Source organism: Cryptosporidium muris, genomic scaffold, assembly GCF_000006515.1.
Source record: "Cryptosporidium muris RN66 scf_1106632373453 genomic scaffold, whole genome shotgun sequence".
Taxonomy (NCBI): Eukaryota; Apicomplexa; class Conoidasida; order Eucoccidiorida; family Cryptosporidiidae; genus Cryptosporidium; species Cryptosporidium muris.
Window position 1 is genome coordinate 1,186,336 of NW_002196570.1, and position 24,417 is coordinate 1,210,752.

The window sequence follows — 24,417 nt, forward strand, 5'->3', positions numbered from 1 at the left end:
TATATTAAATAAGATAAGCTATTACAAATTTATAAGGGATACAAGGATATTCAATTATAGCTGAATTTATGTCTTATTCACTAAACTTATTTGGGGATCCTTAAATCTCTGTAATAGAATATTTAGTTCTATTAAAATATAATAAGTTAGATATCCTAGATTAATGAATTAGAAGTTATCTCGATGATACAAAATATTTAAAATAATATTACTAAAGGAGAATTAAGTATGGAGTAGCTAAAACTTGCAATATTATAGCTAAACATTCTGTCTTAAGATATTGTAAAATAGAATATATAATTTGCATTATATTGAGGGATATTCCAGTTAAAAACAGCATTAATAAAATATCTAGGCTATTGAGAGATAATCTTTAATACAAGTTATTATTAAATAACTCCATAAGTTTTATCTTAAATTGAGTTGCTTGTTCTGTAGTTAGTCCATAAGTATATTTGACCTCATCTTTAAGTATAGCTAGAGATGTTGTTTCGACAATGTACAAGGCTAGCTTGTCCTTAATAGTTTGTATTTCATGATGAGTATTAATATCTGTACTAGTACTTAAATAATAAGATTTATACTGCGATTTGTTAATTTTATATTGTACATTTAGTTCGTAACCCGTAATTTTTTTATTAAAATTATTGAATATTATTTGTTTTTTACAGCTACTATTGTTATAGTAATGTAGTAATCTTAAAGAAAGAGCTTTAAAAAAATCTGTAATATCCTAAAGAATATAAAAAAATAAAATATAGAACTATTTAAATTTTTCGAAACTTACATGTATTACTTTATATACATTACTCAAGCTTATTACTGATAGTTCTGTAATTTTTATTAAGGGATCTTTAAATAAAGAAAAATGGTCATTTTTTCTTTTTGATTTTAAAACCTTAAGATATTCAGGTTCATATTTTAAGAATATAAAATTGTTAGTATATTTATTCATCTCATACTTCGTTATATCTCCATATTTTATTAGAATAAAACTTAAGCTGATCTAAATTTAGGGCACACATTTAATTTGCACCCTCACTTGTAGAATTTATAGGTAATTCTTTTTAGACAAAATTAATTTCTGGGACTTCTTTAGTTTAAAATTTTTGCATTTCCATTTATATTAGATAAATTCCATTGGATCTAAAAATTATGATTTAAATACTATAAAGTCTAGGAAAGAGTAACCAATGCAATAGCGCTAGCGCTTTATTTTCACATTTTATTTTACCACTAATTTTTAATATTTATAGGATTTCTTAAAGAGTAACTAATGAAATAAGTTTTAATAAAGAAAAAAACAAAACTTTTGTATATGAGACGATTTGATGTTTTACCTATTACTTCTGAGTTTAGTGAGAAGCAAAATATAAGAATAACAGCTTTATGTTACATACCATATGGCTATATTTATTTAGGTACAGATTCTGGTGATATTTTACTATATAAATATGATGAGATAAAACAAAATGGATCTGATACCTTGTATTCTACTGTGCAACCTTGGAGTGGGAAATGTGTTAATTCTAGATGCATATCAAGAAGGAAAAGTATTGATAAGATCTTTCCAATCACTTTACTAGAACCGAACTATTCTGAATATATAAGTGAACCTGAATATAACAACATTATTGGTGAGAAAGGGATTTTAGGAGTTGTGATGTGTTTGTGTGGAGGTTCTTTATACTATCTAGACTATACCTTAAAAGGTCCTATTTCAATACTTTATAAAGGAGGAATTACTTGTATCTCCCAATGGAAAGATACAAATAATTTAGGTTATTCTGAGACTAAATTTTGTTTTTGTTCCAAAAGAGTAATATATTTCTATAATACTATAATTTCAAGGAATTTGGCAGAAAAGGACAGAAGTACTACTAACACATTGCAAGATAATAATGAATCAACATATTCAGGTGGAATAAACCCTTGGTTTTTATTTGCTTCAGTACAATCTAATAAAAATAGTAAAACAGAAGATGATACAAATAATTCTAAATATTTAACTCATGCTGAATTTGTTTGTGAAAGGGAGCAACATATTTCAGCTGAATCTTTGAATATCTCTGATCCAGTCACAAATATAGAATGGTGCAATAATTGGTGTTGCTTTTCTATTTCTAATATATATTATATACTAAATATAAATGATGAAATATTACATGATATCTTACATTTGGATAATTTATCAACTAAGATGAATCAACAAATTGTAGTTTTACCTAATTTTGAACTGATGTTAGTATGTCAGGATAATTTAGGTGCATTTTTTGATTTTTTAACTCAACAACCATGTCCAAAACCTATGATTCAATGGCCAACTGAGCATTTAACAAATATTGTTTTATCAGCTCCATATATATTGGGAGGAACAAGATATGGAACTATTTATGTTTATTCACTTGCTAATTACTCAAATGAGCAAATAAAACCTGTACAAACTTTGGAGCTTGATGGTGAGATAACATGTATGAATAATGGAAGTTCTCAACAAGTTTCTCAGTTAAATCCACCTACAATGATAACAGCAGTAACTGGTCCAATGATTATTGTTTCTACTACAGCAACAATTTATGCACTTGTTCAAATTCCATTCGAGGAATCAGTTCAGGAATTGGTTAATAAGAATCAAGGTAATCAAGCTTTAAGCTTTTTAAGGACATATTGTTCATCTGATGACTTGCTCTACTCGAGTTTAAAATTTAAGATTCAGTGTTTAGCTGGATGGAATGAATTTAAGAATTTGAGATTTAAAGAAGCCTTTAAATGGTTTGAAGAGGCACACATGGACCCAAGAGTTTTGATCACTTTATTTTGGAGGAATTTAATTCCAAAAAAGTGGTTAGTTTTGCATTCTGAATCTCAGAAACAAGCAAAAGATGATGATATATTGTATGAATATGCTCGAATTTCATGGTTAAATAATAAGAGTAATGTAATAGAGGATATTTCACCATCTATAAGGTTTCAGAAATCTTTAATAAGATCTTTAATAAACAATGAACGATCAATACCTTGGGATATTAAAGCTTTTATAGAATATAGTATATCATTGAATAATAAACGACACTCAAAGAGCGAAAAGTATAGTACAAAAAGTATTTTGAAAATTGAAGATCATTTTCAAGATACAAGTAATTTTCCAAACAAGAAATTAAGCAAAGAGAGTTTTGATACAAAGAATAAATTGAACTATTTGTCAGATAAAGAAAGTATTAATGATATAGTCGAAATTGCGAATAGTTTTTTAAGATCATTTTTGTTTAGAGAGAGAAGGCGTTACTTAGTATATATGTCTTCAGGATCAAAACCATACAGTAGTTTTACTAAACAAACTAATATATTGAATAAGCAAAGTGGGTACACTATTGGAAGAATGATGGATATAGTATTTTTAAATTTACTAGTGAATTCATCAAATGAAGAGGAGTATGAGGATAATAAGGAGATATTGTTAAGCATATTGAGTGAAAATTATGGGACTGATGGGTTAGAATTACAGGGGCAACTTATATTATCAGAATGCCTTACTGAGGATTGTGAGGATTTTCTTATTAAAAATAATCGTGAAGATATTTTGGCTATTATACTTGCAAATCAATCATCATATTTTAAAGCTTTGGAGATGCTTGAATCAAAAGTAACTTCACCATCTGCAAACTCTGTATTTAATATACTAGAAAATGGAAATAAACTTAACAAATTACTGAATATTTACCAATTAATATATAGTATTTTATTAAATATGTGTAGATCAGAAACAACACCTGTTCATGTTCAGGCTAATTTACTCAAAAGATATTCTATATATATATTACAAGAACCTTATCTCGATATTGTCAGACTTTTTACTTTGAAACCAATTACTCAATATCCTCTAAGTGTTGATGAAATTCTCGATATATTTAGTAATTGTACAACTGATATTTCTCTTAAATTGACTAGAGTGTTCTTGGAATATATAATTAAAATGAATCCTAATTTAGATTTAAAACACAAGCTAACTCTTATAAACATATACATAGATGAATCTATAACAAATGAAAGTAAAATAAATAAATTAAAAGTCAATTATAACGTAAAAAAAAATTTATCTTCACTTGATAATAATAAACAAAATGATCATTCCAATTCTCCAAATATTAGCACAATGGTATATAACAGCTTTTCATCTCCAATCGGTGATAATTCTGATGAATATCCAAAACTCATTACAAAGAACTTTGGTAACTACGAACATTTACTTTTAACTAATTTTGTTCCATCTCAATTATTGCTAATGCTCGAAAATACTCCAAATTTAGATGATAATGTATTACCTTTGGAAAAGTTTATTTGCAAAGATTCAGGGCAAATATATCAATCGCTTGTGTTGGAATATATAACTATTCTATTTCGTTCAAATAAGCATTTATCTGCTATTGAGTATATTATTGAAATATTGGGAAACTTCCAACTAGCTGAAATATATTCTTTAGCATGGAATTTTCATGAGAAATATGCTTTAGCAAATTTAGAATATTTTAAGGACATTTATAGTGGCTTTAATTTAAATGAAAATTCCATACAATCTGAAAAAATAGGTTATCTAAAGGGAAGATACAGGCATATTTACTTTTTCAGCAAATTTAAAATGTGGCAGAGTTTGATATCTCAAAATCTACATGGAAATTACTTTAGTTGTAATACAAGCTTTATAAATGATGCTAATATAAATCAATGGATTGATTTATTAAATTTGTCATCTAATGAGCTTTCTCTTGTTGGAAAATTTGAAAGAAATAATTCAAATATTTATATAGAAGATGAAATAATAAAGATACTAACTTCAGATAGTAAACATAATTTCAATATGGCTACATACATTGAAACAAATGGTTTAAAAGTTTTAGTAGAAGTATTGGTCAGACTTTGGAAAAAGTGTAATTTAGAATCTAAATTTAGTGAATGCAAGAAGCTTCAGTATTATACTATTCATATTTTGAATAAATATCCCAACTCTTCAGATTTACATATTTCTAATATTTTGCCAATACTACCAGATGAATGGCCTATTATGAAACTTATCAACTACTTAAAAGGTAGTCTATCATCTTCAATGAATATAAATACTACGAAGTCAATATCTATGAACCTTTCAGCTATATCATATTTACGTTGTTTTGAAGAATGGGCATCAAAGAAATCGAAGCATATTACACTGACACAAGATATGATATGTCCTGTTTGTTCACTTAAGTTTGGTAGCAAACAATGTGCTGTTTATCCCAATGGTAGTTGCATACATGCACATTGCTTAGGTAATGAAAACAGTAAAAAAGTTTAATATGTATTGTTGAAATTTACTCTTAGATTTAATATGTCTTGGCGGGTTGTCTCGATATATAATCGGACTAATGCTCTCTATTTTGTACTGTAGGTATATAAGAAAGATAGATATAGGATGTAAGAGGTATGAGTCAAGGTAAAGAACAAAATGATAGAAAAGATGTTTTAGGTAGGAAGATATGGGATAAGGAGTTTTATAGAAGTCATAAAAGACCTGGTAACTGCGCAGCTAAATCTACGTCACCATATAGCAGTAATAGCAGAAGGAATTTAGCTGAAATACAGTCAAATTTAAAGATCAGGGAGGAGAATTTAGATTTAGATAGAGATATTGGAAAAGTTCATATAATAGCAGATATTACAAAAAAACAGGAAAGTGTTGGATTTTGGTGCAAAGTCTGTGAATACTCTTCTCACGATTCTCACTCTTGGGTAGCTCATTTAAACAGTGAAAAACATAACAGAATGCTAGGTATGACAATGATTGTTGAAAAAAAATCACTTGAATCTGTAAAATCAAAATTAGATAATTTAATTTTGCAGAAGAAACAACTGAAACAAAATGATAATAATATTCAAGTAGATGAACAAGATGAAATGGAAAAACTAGGTTTCCCACCAAATTTTTATTCAACTTAATAAAACTCAGAGTAATGGTAGCTCAGTATTATTGAGAATTTGTTTGTTATCTATAGATGACTTAAGCTGATCTCTTATTGTATTATTATCTTCTTTTGTATGTACATATGTTGTTATTGTACGTGTATGGCTAAAAGAAAACATATTAATTAAAGATGTTACGATAACTCCAATAACAAGAGAAATAACTCCTATCAGGATTAGTTTCAATTTCATATTTTTCCACCAAAAATGCCTCTTTGCTGTTATTGAATCATTAAGAAATGTACCTGCTTCACTTTCCAATAATGCTGCCTTATTATCTAAACTTTCAAGATTTCCCTAAAAAGTATGGTTTATTTATTTTATAATCTTATTTATTTTTTTAAATAAAACTTACCTTATTTTCAAGCATTATATGGATGTTATCCTGAAGAGTATCTTTGACTCCATTAACAGTACATTGCATCTGAGATATCTTATCAATATTTTTAGGATTATCATATCTATGAATCAACTCCTTTATATTAATTCTGAAATCTTTATAATCTACTAATTCATTTTCCTTGAGTATAACTAAATTATCAATAGTAATCATTGACATTGTAAAATATTCCATTTCTTTTAAAGCTGCATATATCAACCTCTCAGGATAATTTTTTGAAATACAACATATTGCATATGCAATATTATTAGATTTTTCTGGTATCCAAATATATAATTTTGCATTATCATGAACTTGTCTAATTGTTCTTGTATTGCAACCTAAGTTACAGTTTAGTGAATCTGAAAAGACGTCATGAATCTAGAAATGACAATTAATAAGAATATTCAATTACTACAAGTTAGATAATTAAAAAATAATGGAAAAGTGTAATTTTAACCATTCAGATAAGTTCTATACTGTTATAATTCATATATTCATCAATTTCAAGAAATTGTAGCTTACCTTATCCTTGATCTCGCTAAGTATTTTGTCATACCAAGAAAAAATTATAACTCCTTTACCTACAATTCCTAAACCTGAATAGATCAAATTTTTATTTAGGGTTAAAAAAAAATTTGAACTCATTTTAATTCAAGAATAATATAAGTCATAAGTTTAGCTAACCATCCTAATTTACTAATTTAGGTCTGGTCCATACTACTTCAATTGTTTTTATTTTTTTCACTAAAGTTTTTTTTCCTATATATATGAACTACAATTACAAGATCTCAATAATCTAAATGTTATGAAATCCTTTTAAATAGTTGCAATGTTTTTAGAAAATATTTAACACACAAGACCCGTATGAGCGCCAAATAACCCAAATATTTTAATCTCACTTTTGAGTAATAAACTAGGTATAATAAATTTTATAATGAACGGGGATTTGACATCCAAAGATCTAAATAATGATGAAGATATGGAAAAATCTAATTTAGTTAACAGAATATTAGAGACACAAAGTGAACTGGAAGGTATGTATATAGTATTATATGAGGGAATTATTTAACCTTTTCTGTTATAAATTGTTAAAAAAGAATTATTCTATACTATATAATAAATAAATGTTTTTTGTTTTAATTGGTAGACTTGAAATCTAAAGCAGATCAATTAGAACTAGAGAATAATTCTTTGAAGTTGAAATATTCGGAATTATTTTCCATATTAGAAAATATTAATGAATCAAAAAGGAAATCTTGAAAAAAAAAAAAGTTGATATTATCAATTATGTAGAGTAATTATTTACTTTATAATATATTAAAATATTTATTAAGTAACAGTTCTATCTTAATCTACCAATGAAATTCTGTAAACCATTAAATATATAGAATGGATATTGAAATATTTAATCAGCAGAACAAAACTCAAGTGATTGTACTAGTATCCCATTCTTAGCATATTTTACAGTTTCCCATCTTCCTAATCTATGTTCTTGTCCAATAGCAGCTACTAAAACTTGATCTGTAACATCCATACTATTAACAAATCCATCAATTTCTATGTTAGCATTCAGATTAATTATCTGATTACTTTGTATTTTCCATGCTTTAATAACTCCATCATGACCTCCTGTAAATACTAAATCTGAAAATTTAATATTTCTTATAGATATTATGCTATTATGTATTTTGCTACAAGATAATAATGGTTTCTTTTTAAATTGTGACCAGTACTGTATACTTCCATCTTGTGTCCCAGTTAAAAATGTAGAATTATCTATACAACAAACTGAATCTATTGGAGTATTAACTTTATTATTATTAGAATTCTCTGAATGGAATATTAAGTGAGAATCAGCTGAAAGTTTCCATAATCTAGATGTATAATCTTCGCTACCCGTCAAAGGTCGATCCCTGATTGCAATATCACAAGATGTAATATGATTTGTATGACCATAATATGTATTCATATGAGCTCTAGAATCTAAGCTCCATAATTTTAATGTCTTGTCATATGATACTGAAATTATTTGATTCATATCAGAATTTGGTTCACTAACTAAGCCCGTTATTGTATCTGTATGACCATGTAGTTTATCTATACAATTAGGGCTTCTTGAATCCCATAGTCTAATCACGCGATCTACTCCAGCTGTACATATCAAGTTTTTATCTCTTTGTATGCATATACTTTTAATTTGTTCAAAATGCCCTCCACAATCAAACTGTTTTCTTCTACCAGAGTATATTGTCTTATTACCTGTTTCTAGATCCCATCTAATCATAGCACAATCTTTACCCCCAGTATATGCTATTTTACTATCATCAGATACTGAAATACATGTTACACTTAATTTATGGCCTTTATAGAAGGTTTTAGTTGAGAGTTTCAAATTATTCGCTAATTCTTTCTTTTGTATTTTATCTTCCAGACCAGATAAGTCATAACTGCCTTCATTATCCATGATATCTAACTTTTTCAGATATTTCTTTGCCATTGATATTTTCCTTTCATCATAAGTCTCAAAAAAGTCATCTTCTTCAATACTAATATCTTTATAACCTTTTTTTTCTTGTTGTATCTCTTCATCTGAAGAGATCTCATCATCTAGACTTTCTCTTATGCGTTTCAATTGAGATTTGCTTGCTTTTTTTGATTTATCTCTCATTTATAATATTCACTACGAATTATAATATATAGAAATATTGTATTATATATTTTCAAAATGCCAGAAAAAGACTATTTCTTCTTACGTGGCATATGACCGCTAGCGGGTATTTATATTCGATACTATCTAGTAGTATTTTGATGCATGTGATGTAATGTTACTATAATCTCAGAAAATTAATATAATATATTATCTGATTGCTACCAAATCTTTTAAATTAGGTACATATTGTCTCTTTTGGTAAAATTTATATTAAATTTATTCTTAGTATTGTTTATTTTGAGTATTAAGATTTGAGAGTATATATTTTTTTATAAATATAATCGTGGTATAAGTAACAGTCTATAATAGAATATGACTTATATATAACTAAAAAATAAAATTAAAATAATTGCATTAAAATTTACAAATATTGTGTGGAGTTCAGTTGATATTTTTTTACAGGTATACAAATAATTTACTAACTCTATAGAGATAAACTATATACTATTAGTTTTCGCTGTATAAAACTGAAATGTTTTCGAGGAAATCAAATAGTAAATTTATTGAAAGCATAGAATATCCAAATTTTGAAAATATAAGTAATGTAAATTCCGAATTAGATTTACTCCCACAATCAGCAATAACCAATAATATTGAAGAAATTAAGTATTGTAATTCTTCATCTTGTTCAGATGAAGATTCTAGTGATAATGAAGATAATGGATACCCAAAACAAAATATAAATATAATTTGGCCCTCTAAAAGTGAAATAACTGACAAGAGATACAAAGTAGAAGATAGAACAAGTAATCAGTTAAATGTATGTAAATTGAACTCTACTGATGATATAAAAATTAAAACTATAGCAGAATATAGACAATATGTAAAGCCAAAATATACGACTCAAAGTGAAATAGCTAAAATTAAAACAGAAAATCTTAATAAGTTATTAACTAGTCCTGAATATATTCATAAAAAAAAGAATGAAATTGAATTTTATATAGTCCAAGTGGCCCTTTTGCCCGGTTTTGCAAGTAAACATTTTAATATTTATAATAATTTAAAGCTAAATCTTCGTTTAGTAAATGATACAAATAATGAAAGATTAGTATATTTGCATAGACTTGAGAGTGAACATACTGGGATATCCAAACATTTTGCTAGAAAACTCTGTAATATATATAATAAAAGATATTTCAATAATTTCATAGATTCTTATTCTATAAAACTAATCTGTAATGATATTATCTTCTTACCAGTTAGTATATTAAATGAAGTTAGAAGAACTTGTAAGTATAGTATATATATTGAAGACAACAAGGACATAGTAGCAGTATGTAATTTTGAACTAGATATAGAGAAAAATAAAACTAGTAACACCCAATTGGTAATTGTAGGCAAGGAAAAAGTACGTTCCATAACTAGATATCCTTTGTATAAGTTTTTTTCTAGTAATGTAGTAGAAAGTTTACTGGATGAATGTGCAATTGGATATGTAGATGTACGTATACATGGTGTCTGTTCAATAGCGAGAAATGAATATAATATGTCTGCAGGTATCTCAAATAATGTCTAATAGAAATTTGTAAATATTAAATAGATTAAATGTTTCTATATATTTGTTAAATTATAGTTTCTTAAGTAGTAAATAAAAATTGTATAATATTTGATTCTTTTTTAAATGTAACAAAATATATTTAACATTTAATAATATATTTATATTTATTTCATTCTAGATTAGTGATCCAATAATAATTTTAAGTTATTTATTTTGTTATATATTTCCGTTATCCAATTAATAATATATAAAATAATTAACTTGGAATATTATTCTTTATTCAGTAGCTGTTGCATATAAGTTCTTTTTGGTCTAAAAGATAGTATATTCCTTTTTATATTAGATGTAATACTTTCAGAGTTAGTAACTTTATCAATTTGTAGTTTGACATTTTTCTTGATTTTCACTTTAAACATTGATATTTGATGTTTTCTTATAGTTACATTTCCAACATAAGTAAATTTGAATAAATTAGAACAATACTTATTTAGTAATTGATGTAATTTTCCAGATATGGTAATACAACCAGGAATACCACATGATTCTATACGATTTCCAATAATAACATCATGACCCCAAATTTCATACCTCAATCGGCTACTTCCAACTATTCCCCCAATACAACTTCCAAAATGGAGACCAATTCTCATATTTAAATCTGGTATTTGAAGCTGTTCTCTAACTAAACTTATTTGTTTTAACATAGATAAAGCCATAGCTATGGTTCGTTTAGCTCCTTCTGCAGGAGTATATCCATCAATATATGTAGGTAATGTATTATTTTGATATAATAGAGGTTTGGAACAATTTGATGGAGTTTGTTTATTAGATATATTTGAACTACTAGATTTATGCTGAAATGTTGAGTTAGATTGTACATCTAAGGAAGGATCTGGCTCACTCATTGCAACATAAGCATCACCAATAGTGAATAGTTTAAATAATCCAAATTTAGCTGTTGCCTGATCAAATTGAGCATATAAGTTACTTAGTACTAGTACTACACGTTCAGCTTCAACAGACATAGCCCAATGAGTAAAACCACATATATCTGAAAAAAGAAATGTTACATTTTTATGCACATATACTAACTTTAAACAATCTTCTTGGATATCAATTAGTACTCTTCTAGGAAGCATTGCAACTAGTAACTCCTCTGTTTTCTGTTCGCAGTATTCTGCTTCAACTGTAGTATAAAATATAGTACGACCGGTTTTTTCACGTGTATATGATGCAATGATATTAATGCATAGACTTACACAATATATAATCATTCCTTGCCAATTCATGTTACTACTTCCTGCTATAAATATTATAATCAAGAAAAATATTATCAATGTATCAAATAATATAATATATCGAAATAGAAGACCAGCATTATGATAAACTGTAGTTAATAAAAGTAATTCAATTACTCCTTCATCATGCCATAAGACTCTTGAACTTTCTACAGTTGCATATTGCCATAATATTGTTAACATCAGCATCGATGCACCTCCTGCTAAAACTGCATTAAGAAATAAAATAGGTCCACCGATGTTTTTAGTACTAGTATAGAAAATATCAGCTTCTGAGTCTATATAGTCTGAATTTAATATTGATTGCTTTTTAAGTTGAAGGTTTTGCTCTTGGTAATTCAAGGAGCTGCTAAATAAAACAAGCCATGAGAGGAATATAGATGCAATATAAAAAGATCTAACAGTCCATAGTACTCTAAATCCAGCACTTTCCAACTCAGTTATTTCTCCACAAGGTACTATAGTAAATATTAAAGTTTGTAAGACTAGAGTTACAACAACTATAACCAAACTTTCTTCAATAGTACGTAAAGTTGTTAAATTAGAATAGTAAGTAATAAGATATCTCTGCTCAATTAAGCTATCTTTAAAGCATAGATTTATTGACATTAAATTAGATATAGCTTCCCCAGTTATACCAGTTGAATTAGATGAAGAATATAATGAATTTTGTGAAGAATGAAAATTATAATCACTTTCACTAGAACTTTCAATATTAATGTCATAATTTTCTGAATCAACACTATGTTCATGTAGTTGCTGATGTTCAATATTATAATCATCGTATTTAGCTCCCAAATTACATTGTGATTGAACATCAGAGTAATCATGAAAGTTGCTGCTAACAGTATATAAATGTGAATTCCTTGTCAAATTTTGCCCAGTATCACCATTTTTGTGATTATAATTATCATGATGATTATTACAGTTGTTTAAATGTTTTTGAGAAAAATGCTTAACAATATTTTCAAAATGTGTGAAATGATTTTTAATATTAAGAACTAAGCTTGATACCTCATTTTTCTCTTTTTCTTTTAGATCTTGATTTGAATTTTGTAAGATATCATCTAAAGTATTCAGTGATGGATTTGATGATATGTTTTCAGCAAGTGAAAAATGGTTTTGAATTGGATTTATGGATTCATGATGATCTAAAGGAGGATTAATAGACTCAAGAGAAGCTGATACAGATAATTCAGGTGATTTTGTTATAACAGCACTTATATCAGAATCTGGAGTCTTAATAACAGAGTTGGAGTTATAAATTGTTTCATTTCTTGTAGTCGAATAGAGATTCAACAAGTCTGCATCTGGATAGAGTTTAATAGAGTATTCACCAACTTGAATAGAGTTTACTCCTTTTCCCCGAAGTGTTCTACGTGATATTATAGTATAATTTGGATATGCAGAGCCAATAACACGATTAAGAACAAATGTGTCCATGAACCCTTTTCCTTTTACAAATATACGTTTATATTTCCATTTTAATTGTGGAATATGCCTTAAAAACTCATAAGTTGTTGATGTAACTTGTATTTTTCCAAATTCACAAGATGACTTCATTCTACTAGCTGTATTAACTGTATCACCAAATAGTGCATATTGAGGTTTATTTGTACCTACAATACCTGATATTACTCTTCCTGAATGGATTCCTATTTTTAATTTTAGTTGTTGTAAATTTATACCAGTACCTGAAATTATGCAAGGATTTCCTTTATTATTTAAAGTTAGATTTACAATATCATTAATATTTATTGATCGATAATTTTCAGATACAGTAGAATTAAATTGATTAGATTGATTTTGTTTAAATGTATCCAGTTCGGGAATAATAAAGTTCATTGATGAAATTTCATAGAATATTAGGGATGCTTGTTTATGCATTTGTAGAGCTAATTTAAAAAGATTGAATAAGTCATTCATAGCAGAGTGCCTATTGCATCCAGTAGTGTTGTGTGTTGGGTTCAAGCAAGATGCAACTAGGTAAGTTTCAAATACTGTTTCAATCTTAGTACAATTATATTCCTCAGTAAGACAATCCAAAGATAAGAAGAATTTGTCTAACAAATATATAAGCTTCTTTGGAGGTAATACTGCAACTACAGTATGGAAATCATATATATCACAAAATAAAACAGATACAATACCCCTATCTTCGGCAGTTACAGTATTAGCAAAGCCCTGGATATTAAGTAATCTGTCAACAATAAAAGATGGGAGCATAGTATCGAGAATTTGTCTTTGTCTTTGTCTCAAGTCATTTGTATGATATAAAAGTAAGAATTGAGTTCTATATAGTAATTCAGATCTATATCCAAGGAAACCGCAGAATGAGTTTATTCCCAACAGGATTGGAAGAAATCTAAGCCAGTTAAAGGATGAAACAAACCATATAAGTTGACTAAGAACCACACTTATAAACCCAATGATTGTGATATAAACTCCTGGTATAAAACCAAGGCGAAATATAATAAATGATAGAATCGGGTATATTACAGCTAATGAGAATCCATGACAGCTTGCTATTATAGAGCTAACTGATATTATAATTAAAATTGGAAGTTGAGAATTAAATAATAAATTGCTTTTAGCACTTGTGTAACTTAAAGCAAATTGGATTGACAATGACAGGCAAAATATTAATAGAAGTAAACCAACCCATTTATGACTATATTCCCATAAATTTATAGCAGCAGGTGCTAAAGATAAAAATAATCCAGATAAAACCAATAGAACAGCTCTGAATGTATACCGGTATTTATGTGTCTCTAATTTTCGTTCGATTTGGTATTGCATTTCTATTTGATTAATTTTAAAAGTTAATTTGTATGGGTTTAATAATTTATTAATTTCTTGGGATAAAGCTGCAATTCCTCCATAGTTTGAGATTCCTGCAGTGCTTGTATTTATTCCATTATATAATAATTTACTTTCAAAGTTAGATGTAGAATGACCTGCAGAAGTACCACTTTCATTTCCAATGAATTTATAATCCTTAATTAGTGATAAACCAAATTCAACAATTGCTCCACGAAAATCTTCCTTGTTTTTTCCTGCTAAGTTTCTGAGATATTGAATAAATTGTAAAGATTTCATACCTTTAATTCTCATATGTTTGAGGGGCTTATTGTAAATTGAAATATAAGGTTGCTTGGGATGCCATATTAACCTACTATAATAAGCTACATGGTTAAGCCATTCAGTAAATGAATCCAAATAATATACTAAATTATCACCTTCTAAGTAGTTAATTATTAACACATTAAAAAGTTTATCCTTACCAATTAATTGTTTTTGTAAAAAATAATTTAATGATTCTAAGTTACTTGTTCCTAAATCAAGTTTTGGATTTAAATAATTCATTGGAAATTTTTCCGATTTACTTAATTCTCTATTAAAGGCTGAATAATATTGGTCAACAAAGGAGAGTTTATTGAAATATGAAATAGTATTAGATACTAAACTCTGGGAAGAGGTTTGCGTAGCAGAAGCTTTCTCATCTAAGAATGATTTAGCTATTTTAGACTGACCTTTTGTCTGAGAATTTAAAGGATAAAAATCATTTTTGGTGTCCACAAGTACTGGTATCATATTATAATGAATTAATTCTCTCGTATTTGGAGAATCTTTTTCATCAAACCCAATATTCCAAGTCCGTTTAAATATTTTAATCGAATAGAAAATCCAAATATAGAAATATTTCAAGAGTCTCTTTATACTTTTGTAATATCTTTTAATGTAAATATATTGCTTAAAACTTTCCCAAATAGGTTTTAGAGCTACATCTCTAGATTGTTTTACATGAATGTACCACCAGCTTCTAAGAGAATAAACTGGATTAGGATAAAATGCATTTATTAATAAATACCAGATAGTGTTGAATATAACAATACACATAAATAAAAGAGGCAGAGTTAAAATAAATAGAGTAGATCCCAAAAATTCAAAACCTGTAAAGAAAATTTCTGACCATTGTACAAGGTTATGGGTATTTATAAAAGCCAGTAGTATAACAAAAGTGGATGGTGTTAGAATTAGAAAAAAGAGGAATGGCCAAGGAATGCTATTAACCTTCATAAAAAATGATAAAAGAGGTCCAAAAGCACTATAAAGAGTTAAAGCTGCAGATAATGTTGGAAGACCTGTAGATTTTGCTGAAGAAAATGGACTTGAGTATGTAACAATTAAACCAAGATAAAAACTCACAATACCTAAGAACAAGCCTTCTAAAAATGATTGTATGTAATTTACCCAAGATATATAATATCCATTTCTTGAAACATTGTAAAGAATAGGTAAGTCTAGAAGTTCAGGTGATACATCAACTCCAGTGCATCCATACACAACTGGAGGTACAACTGTCAATACTAAAAAGTATGCATTTATCAGGGGGACAGAGTAAATAGGAGTTCCAGACCATTGACAATAAAATTGATATGCCACATGTGGAGTCATCAAATATATGGTTTTGAATAGTGAGAAGAATAAAATTAAGTTTGTTCTATACCATGTCAATCTTCCAGCCCTAGAGAGTAAAGGAAATACTTGATAGAACTTAGTGATTGAAACATCAGAAATAGCTGCTATTGAAGATGTTCTAGCTTTAGATGAGGTTTGAGTATGTGATCTTTTTATCATATCCTGTAGGTACATTGCACTTTCATCGTTTAAATTATTTGAAATAGATACATGTACTCCATTATTTTCATCCTCAGGTTTATTATTCTTAGCTTTTTTTACTTTTCTATAAGTATGAGGATTATCTTGTCTATTAGCTCTTGCTTTTGCTTTAGTATTTTTAAAAATATTGTTGTTATTGGTTATGTTCACAGATATATCGCAAGGTGCCATTAGAGGAATATTTCCAGTATTACCAGAAATTCCCATAATTACAGGACGTGGTAAAACATTTTTCCTTAAATGAGTTGAGATTGATTCAATATGAGTAGGCATTGTATCACTAACTACAACAAATGGGCACATAATAACAACAGAAAAAAAGTAGTTAAGCATATCTCTAGAAGAGAAGATTTCATCCAGTTGCCTAGCAGAAAATATAATTCCTGGCAAAACATTTGTAATTCCTTTCCCTGGGTAATTACCACTCCATCCTAACCATTCATGTCCTCCCTTACAAATAGATTTAATGAAGGGATTTTGTAATAGCCCAACATTTGTGCTTGATAAAGATTGAATCCAATTAATAGATTGCTCTCCAGAAAGTGTCGATAAGGATACAAAATTTGAGAGTATATTTGGTGCTTTTTGTTTTTTTTGTAAATCTTTTTCAATGTTTGGACTACTTATTGAATTATAACTCCCTTTATATAAATAATCTTCTAAAGCTTTTAAATCATCTAATATTGTCGAAAGTAGTGTTATACATTTCTGAGTAGAATTCAACTGCAGCCTATCGAGTCTAATAAGAGCTATTTTTTTATAAAAAGGAAAAATCTTGTATAGTAGTTTAATTGAATTAGTTGATGATAGCTGAAATAAAAACCATGGTTTAATACCACAGTCAATGATAGATTGTATTGTTCTTGGAACTTTATCTTGCAATCTATACTCTAATCCAACATGTCCAAGATAATCCATATTAATCTTAATTGATTCAAAGTAATCATCAACTGAATTATCTAAAATAAATGTAAAATTATCAGAATTTTCTATTAGAGAACGTCTTAGACTTATTCTCTGTGCCAGTTTTGGGCTTATATTTTTTTTAGCAAAGATGAAAACTTTGCATCCTTCGTACTCAAGTTTCTTAATTCTATAAATAAGTTCCTCAAGATTTGTAGCCCTTTCAATTGGTGAATTATTAGCAGATTTTAAATTATTTATCCCAATATCTCCAACTTTACCATCATAATCAAATTCCGTCCCTTCATTTGTTAGAAACTCTGCAGATAGCAAAGGTAACATGTGCTCTGCTAATCCTCTAGTATATAAAGTTACTATATGAGTATGAGGAAATCTAACAAGCATTGAAACTTCTTGTTTCAAATTATTTTCACTTCTATAAAGTAAAGAGGCAAAAATAGTGCGTCCAAAGCTTTCGACTACAATATGTTGAGTGTTAATTAAAACCAATCTCATTCCACATCCTGCCGCTGCATGTACAATAGTTAAGTCATCTTCATCTATTCCAGAATATTGAACATAAGCTCTAGGGAAATAAGAGTTGTATAACGCTATTCTCTGTCGTCTTTGCTTTATTCTAAAGTAATATTTTCCAATTGAATGTGAAGATCTAGATTTACTTTTTCCTAAAGGAACAGCAACTTTTGAATTGTTAGGTGAAGAAAAATCTGTCTTTAAGGTAAACCCAATATTTTCTCTTAGTTTTCTGTTTTTTCCTATATCCCTATCTGAGGAAATATATTTAATATAACGAGAATAAGTTAAATAGGCTTTAATTAGTAATATTTCTCTAGGTATAAAATATAATCCACTTATTCTACGCTGTTTAAGAAATTTCTCGTAATTCCTATTATATCTTCTTGAGATAATATCTTGTGAAGATAGAATTTCATAATTTGAACTTAGGGATCTTGAAGACTTTAGTTTATTTAAATCTGTAGTACCTGGGGATAAACCCGATGATGATAATGAATTCCTAATTTTTAAAGTTTGTACAATTTCTGAATAATTTGTATTTCTAGAAGATGAAAACTTAGTACCAAAACTTAATGACAATTTATTTTCTGAAGGTATTTGTTTGTGAATATTAAGTATATTCTTAAAAAAATTAACTACTTGACTTTTTTTTCCTTTCCAGCAATTTATTATTCTAGAATGATTATTTAAAAGATTAATCCTTTTTTTTTGTTCTTTAAAACTGTTTTTTTTTTTCATACTTGATGAAGTAGATAAAAAAGAGGATCTGATAGTTGTTTTATGTTTAAATTGATTTTGCTTGTCCCATATTGTTTTAACTGAGGGTATATGAATTGAACCTCTCGGAGTTTTAGACTGTATAACTCTTAAATGTGGAACAATTGTATTACAAATAGCCATAGCATATAACATATCAGTTAGAACAGATCTATTTGTAAAATCAATTTCTTGATCTTCATAGTCACTTTTTTTCTTAGACGATATCGAAGAATTCCCTAATAAGTCAACTTTATTTTCTGTTCTTGTGAATTTATTCTTACGGAGAGAGGATCTTAAAGAGTATTCTACTGAATCCAGTAATAATCTCTTTATAACAGATGAATACTCATTCTCTAGACCATATTCTATTTTATCAGACCAACTGTAAAACCTGCTTGTCAATTCTACAATATTGCTGAATAGTAAATATAAAACATCCTCTATAGGATTATCGTTTTCTTCAGTGTTATGTGAGCTTATACTATGGCAAAAAGAATCACTACTATGCCCTGAAGATGAGTATATATAAGAGTTTGAAGTACGTTTGTTAAACACAATGCGACTTAACATTCTAATCACATGATGAGGAACTAGATGAATTGGTAGAGCTGGATGCCATAAATGAGATGATGAAATATTTCTATACTGAGATATACCACCTACAGTAATATCTAACTGTGCTTCTAAATCAATTAATGACCCTGGAGGGACTCTTTGCCGTAATTGAGATTCAACTTTGATCTGAGGAACTGGTGGCCATGGTTTTCTATACTCTGGTACCCAAAGATCCGGTGGAGTTTCAACTATTGTATTTCTTAAGTATGGAATTTCTTTTGGATAAGATGAATATTTTTTATTGGTATCTTCTTCAATAATAAGATTTTTATTATCAGGCTCAATATCAGCTAGAACAGATATATTTGTATTAAATATACTCAATCTACTTAGTGAAAGTAAAACAGAAGCATAACGGTATAATTCCAATTTCTCAGGTGGTTTTAGGCCAATATATTCAATTGGTAAATTGATATTAGGTCTTACTACTCTAAGAGAACCATTACAAAATCTAGAAGCTTCATGTCTATGCCATGAAGTTGAATGAAACTTCCAAACAGAACCTGATACTATTGGAAACTTAGGAGCTACATCTAGATTTCCAGTTTTTGAAAATTTGAAATATTCACCTGTACATAAGCTTAATACTTTAAGTTTCATTGGTGGTATTTCCATTATTGCAGACTGACATGTCATTGCAAAGTCAACTTGCCCAAATGAATCAAGAGAATCATATTTATGGAAGGATACTTTTATTTTTTCAGATTCCCTGCTTGATTCCATTTTATTAAGGCCCAAGTCTTCAAAGCTGTTTATTGTTATATTATTATGTAAAGGTGGATTTGAAGAAACAGATTGTGCTGGTGTTAATTTTTTATCTATAATTGTATTATATTTTTCATTATTATTTTCTAATAGTTTTGCTGGAATGTCATCTGGAGTTCTAACAATAATGTTCGGTTGAGATTCTAATAAATCTTCAGAATTATCTAAATAATTTTCAGTAATTTGCTTTCTATCTAAATGAGGTATAATTTCTGAATTATGTTTTATATCTGTATTTTGTATCATATTATTAAGTTGTTTCTGTGCTGAATATAAATACTTTTTTCTTTGTAGATTATTATTTCTTATTGTATTAAAGTGGTTTTGTTTATTATCAAAGTTTAATTTCAAATCTTGATATTCTAAAGAAATTTCTGTATTTGAATATACTTCAAAAGATTTATATTTATCTTTTGTAATTTGTTTATTGTTTGTAATAACAATTTTGTCTTGTATCTTTTTTATTTCCTCAATATCCTTATTATATACTAATTCGCAAGATTTCTCAGATTTTATCTTAGGATAGTGTAACTGTGAATTTACTGATAAAGCCATTGCATTATGTAAATTATAATTCTCTTCATTAGTATTAGATACTATAGTCTTATTTCTTGAAAATCTTAATATACTTATCATCCGAATAAGATCAGTCATAGCTGTTAGTGTAATTGGAACACCTAAATGAAATATAACTGCAAATTCAAAAGGTAAAAACCAACGATCCTTATTAAAATTCCTTATAACTGAATTGGAATTAATCGTAACTAAATTATCCATGTAAATTTCAAATATTGAAAATTCTCTTGTAAAGGAAATTACTATAATAAAAATAAGTAATAAACAAAAGAAACCAAGACAAATAATTGAAGAAATATTTTCAACTTTTAAATGTAAATAATATCGTAACCATCTATCGGTCACTCTATGCTGTCTACAAACAATTCTTGTATCTGTTCCAGCATAAACCACAACTGCTAAAACCCAACTTGCAAATCTTAATCTAGAAAACATCTGAGCAAAATTATCAATTGATAATGCAGTAGCTCTTGGATTCCCTTCCCATTTTAAAGAACCCTCGAAATTATATATATCATCCGAAGGAATACTACATGTTAAACGCCCCTGAACAATTATTATTTCATGTACAGCACGTTCTAAATCTGTTTGAGAACCTGTTGGTTCACATGTACGAACTAATCTAGAGCCATCTACATCTTCTGATGAAATATAAGCTTTCTTACCACTAGACTGTAAAACTACAACATCCGCTGGAAATTGTTCACCATCTAATACACACACTATATCACCAACTTTTAATTTACCCCACTTTAATAAACTAAATTCCATCTTATTTGAATTAAATACTAAACAATATGTATTATTTATTCTATAATCAGATAAACGAGTCCTTATATAAAAGTATAAATCTACTGTAAAAGGAGGTAAAATTGTTAATAAAATAGATGGAGCTAAAATAGCCCAACGATAATTACCCAATCTTGTCTCAGTTAATAAAGACAAAGCTACTGATATAAATGTAACTAATACAGGAATTCTTCGAAAACGCAACCATAGTGCTAATAGTAGAAATTGAAACCAATTATAAGCCGTACTTGAATATTGGTTAGATGGATAATTATTTACATCTTCCATTTCACTAGTAGGATTTAATAAAATTTTTCTTGTTACCCATACAGGTCTCTTTACTATACCTTTAATATTCTGATCTTCACCTATATTAGAAATATCCCCAGCAGTCTCAGCCATTATATAGCTCATACGCTTTTCTACATTCATAAATGACATTTTTAATATCTTATATACCTAAATCATTAACAGTTTAAAACCAAGTCTTGAATTATTTTATCTCGAGTGTTGAATCTCGTCTTCAATTTATATCTTTGTGATTTTCTTCTTATGAGAGATTCAAATAAAGTAGATGAAAAAAAAACTTTTAATTACTACTTATAACATTATTTATAGTCTATTATGAAAATTATATTTAAAAAAAAATATTTAAAGAAAAATCTTAGCGTTTAATTTGACAATGTATCTGTAGTACTGTTGCAAACCGGTATTTTTAAAATATAAAAATAGCGCCCCCACAGAATATTACATGTATTTATCTCAAAAATAGAAACTTAAAAGATTTTATTACTATTATTTTCATAATTAAACAAAATATTTTTAATATATATTAAAATTACTAATCAATATAATTTATTTTCTTTTTAAGTTATAAATATCTATATAAATTCTAAAAACTCATTTAAATTTATTACAAAATCATTAATTTAATAATTAATTCTTTAAAATAATATAATGAAATCAATTATTGTTTATAATAATAAAAAAAGTACTATATTATATATATATCATTATTGAAATATAGAATTATATAATATTGTCATTAAATTAAATAGAATTCCAAATATATATATATATAATATAACCTCACTAATATCTAAATTTAAATATTACTATTAATCATTAACCATATATAAAATAGAAACAATATATCGTTTATATAATCAAATATGTAATTTATTTGATAATTTCTTAATAATAGATTTTTTAACCTTCTTAAATATTTTATCAACTTCAATATCACCAGAAGATAAAGATTTAAGTTCACATTGTAAATTATTTAATGAATTATCTATATTAGAACCATTATTTATAGTAGTACAATCTTCAAATACTAAATCTTTGAAATTTGAAGAAGAGTTAAAATTATTGCTATTAAATACATTTTGAACTATATCTAATAATTTCTGAGCAGGCTCTAAATAAAAATCTAATCCAGATAATTGAGATTTTATATTATCATTAATATTAAAATTATTATTATTATTATCTTTAGATTCACTAGTATTATTATTACATTGAATATTTACAAATAACCTATGATTAGATCTTGCTAGTCCAATCCATTTATTACTATGGGGTAATAATCTTTGATATTTTGCTCTTAGTAAATCATATTTACAAGAAGATATAGGATCTAATCTTTCCCATTGCCTTGCACAATCAGCATCTGTCCTACCAAGTACAAAATCTTTTATTTTACTCCAATTCCCAGGCCCAAACCTATGTACAGTATCAATTAATAATTCATTCTCTTTAATACTCCATGGACCTTTATATATTTCAGGTTTAAGTAAATTTACAAAACGTTCACGGCATTTAGCATCATCTTTACCTGGTATATGTCTTGATATTTTTACCCATGAATTTTGACCATATATAGATACAGCAAATTGTAAACGTACATCTTCATATAATGTCCATGGTCCATGCTTTAATGTTTTTTTAATACTACGTACATATCTTGATCTACATTGTTGATTTGTTCTCCCTGGTAAGTAACTTGCAACATAATTCCATTTACTTGTACACTTATGAGCTTCTAATATATCAAATCCACCCATTGATTCTACAATAGAAAGTAATTTTTCATCTTCATCTTTATTCCAACTACTTTTAATTAATTTTTTATTTAAACTTCTTTGATAACGTACAATACATTGATATGGAGTTCTACCAGTACCAAGTTTATTTGCAATTAATCTCCAATTATGGCCATTATAATGAGAAGCTAAACCAATTAATGAAATATCTTCTTCTTTAGTCCATGGATCTTTATTTATATTTGGATCAATAAGATGATACCAAGTAATTTGACAATCTTTCCCAGTTCTTTCACATCTTCCACCAATATCTAAAGCTACATGATTCCAAAATTCAATCCAATAATCTTGAATATTTAGATCTGTATTCTTATCCTTCAATTGTATTAGTAAATCATCTAAATATTTCATTTTATATGTTACATCTGATTTCTCATTACTTAAACAACTTTCATATAATCTTAATTTTGCAGAAATTTCTATTATTGAAGTTTCCAAATGTAAATCAACTAATTTTGCAAGATTTTTTATTTCACTAGATAACCATATACCATGATTCCAATCATATTTTCTTCTATAACTTGGTAATAATCTACGTGCTCTATTTTTAAGTATAGTTTCACTATTACTTGGAGCAGATATCCCCTCATTATTAGTAAAAAGTGACATATTATCATATCTTCTATCTTCAATTCCTGGTCTCTTTCTATATTTTAAATCATTAAAATTCTTTATTAACTCATATTGCCAAATCCAAATACAATATTTCATATATTTCCTAAAATATTGTGTACGAATCTTTTTTAATTCATTTATACAATCTAAGTATTCAAGTAACAATTTATCCATCTTTTATCATTATC

The 24,417-nt window shown here is 27.4% G+C and overlaps 7 protein-coding genes across 7 annotated transcripts, besides 26 other annotated features; 3 read left to right on the forward strand and 4 right to left on the reverse strand.

The window, feature by feature from the left end:
* Window positions 1-12: part of a sequence feature (AT_rich) that runs on past the window's edge.
* Window positions 13-190: 178 nt separating this feature from the next.
* Window positions 191-211: a sequence feature (AT_rich).
* Window positions 212-627: 416 nt separating this feature from the next.
* Window positions 628-668: a sequence feature (AT_rich).
* A 71-nt stretch (window positions 669-739) lies between these two features.
* Window positions 740-777: a sequence feature (AT_rich).
* Window positions 778-1,318: 541 nt separating this feature from the next.
* On the forward strand, window positions 1,319-5,329 carry CMU_042740 (uncharacterized protein; the record flags this gene model as incomplete). The annotated part of the gene is made up of 1 exon (XM_002139513.1): window positions 1,319-5,329. One exon carries the CDS (start codon window positions 1,319-1,321, stop codon window positions 5,327-5,329), a length of 4,011 nt encoding a protein of 1,336 aa, XP_002139549.1.
* Window positions 2,125-2,152: a sequence feature (AT_rich).
* Window positions 3,723-3,750: a sequence feature (AT_rich).
* Window positions 5,330-5,457: 128 nt separating the features above from the next.
* On the forward strand, window positions 5,458-5,970 carry CMU_042750 (uncharacterized protein; the record flags this gene model as incomplete). The annotated part of the gene is made up of 1 exon (XM_002139514.1): window positions 5,458-5,970. The coding sequence occupies one exon, from the start codon at window positions 5,458-5,460 to the stop codon at window positions 5,968-5,970; it is 513 nt and encodes a 170-aa protein (XP_002139550.1).
* Window positions 5,971-5,976: 6 nt separating this feature from the next.
* Window positions 5,977-7,021, reverse strand: CMU_042760 (synaptobrevin family protein; the record flags this gene model as incomplete). Its single annotated transcript, XM_002139515.1, has 3 exons — window positions 5,977-6,291; window positions 6,350-6,754; window positions 6,899-7,021. The coding sequence occupies 3 exons, from the start codon at window positions 7,019-7,021 to the stop codon at window positions 5,977-5,979; spliced, it is 843 nt and encodes a 280-aa protein (XP_002139551.1).
* Window positions 6,305-6,344: a sequence feature (AT_rich).
* Window positions 7,022-7,454: 433 nt separating the features above from the next.
* Window positions 7,455-7,518: a sequence feature (AT_rich).
* Window positions 7,519-7,671: 153 nt separating this feature from the next.
* Window positions 7,672-7,709: a sequence feature (AT_rich).
* A 72-nt stretch (window positions 7,710-7,781) lies between these two features.
* Window positions 7,782-9,044, reverse strand: CMU_042770 (uncharacterized protein; the record flags this gene model as incomplete). The annotated part of the gene is made up of 1 exon (XM_002139516.1): window positions 7,782-9,044. One exon carries the CDS (start codon window positions 9,042-9,044, stop codon window positions 7,782-7,784), a length of 1,263 nt encoding a protein of 420 aa, XP_002139552.1.
* A 17-nt stretch (window positions 9,045-9,061) lies between these two features.
* Window positions 9,062-9,097: a sequence feature (AT_rich).
* Window positions 9,098-9,216: 119 nt separating this feature from the next.
* Window positions 9,217-9,237: a sequence feature (AT_rich).
* Window positions 9,238-9,285: 48 nt separating this feature from the next.
* Window positions 9,286-9,307: a sequence feature (AT_rich).
* Window positions 9,308-9,344: 37 nt separating this feature from the next.
* Window positions 9,345-9,368: a sequence feature (AT_rich).
* Window positions 9,369-9,403: 35 nt separating this feature from the next.
* Window positions 9,404-9,437: a sequence feature (AT_rich).
* Window positions 9,438-9,558: 121 nt separating this feature from the next.
* On the forward strand, window positions 9,559-10,602 carry CMU_042780 (uncharacterized protein; the record flags this gene model as incomplete). Its single annotated transcript, XM_002139517.1, has 1 exon — window positions 9,559-10,602. One exon carries the CDS (start codon window positions 9,559-9,561, stop codon window positions 10,600-10,602), a length of 1,044 nt encoding a protein of 347 aa, XP_002139553.1.
* Window positions 10,067-10,091: a sequence feature (AT_rich).
* A 10-nt stretch (window positions 10,603-10,612) lies between the features above and the next one.
* Window positions 10,613-10,754: a sequence feature (AT_rich).
* A 19-nt stretch (window positions 10,755-10,773) lies between these two features.
* Window positions 10,774-10,810: a sequence feature (AT_rich).
* A 9-nt stretch (window positions 10,811-10,819) lies between these two features.
* Window positions 10,820-10,844: a sequence feature (AT_rich).
* Window positions 10,845-10,853: 9 nt separating this feature from the next.
* On the reverse strand, window positions 10,854-21,950 carry CMU_042790 (adenylate and guanylate cyclase catalytic domain-containing protein; the record flags this gene model as incomplete). The annotated part of the gene is made up of 1 exon (XM_002139518.1): window positions 10,854-21,950. The coding sequence occupies one exon, from the start codon at window positions 21,948-21,950 to the stop codon at window positions 10,854-10,856; it is 11,097 nt and encodes a 3,698-aa protein (XP_002139554.1).
* Window positions 20,186-20,230: a sequence feature (AT_rich).
* Window positions 21,951-22,086: 136 nt separating the features above from the next.
* Window positions 22,087-22,165: a sequence feature (AT_rich).
* A 54-nt stretch (window positions 22,166-22,219) lies between these two features.
* Window positions 22,220-22,240: a sequence feature (AT_rich).
* Window positions 22,241-22,292: 52 nt separating this feature from the next.
* Window positions 22,293-22,451: a sequence feature (AT_rich).
* Window positions 22,452-22,454: 3 nt separating this feature from the next.
* Window positions 22,455-22,596: a microsatellite.
* A 13-nt stretch (window positions 22,597-22,609) lies between these two features.
* Window positions 22,610-22,722: a sequence feature (AT_rich).
* Window positions 22,676-24,403, reverse strand: CMU_042800 (myb-like DNA-binding domain-containing protein; the record flags this gene model as incomplete). The annotated part of the gene is made up of 1 exon (XM_002139519.1): window positions 22,676-24,403. One exon carries the CDS (start codon window positions 24,401-24,403, stop codon window positions 22,676-22,678), a length of 1,728 nt encoding a protein of 575 aa, XP_002139555.1.
* Window positions 22,966-23,027: a microsatellite.
* Window positions 23,626-23,648: a sequence feature (AT_rich).
* Window positions 24,404-24,417: the final 14 nt, after the last annotated feature.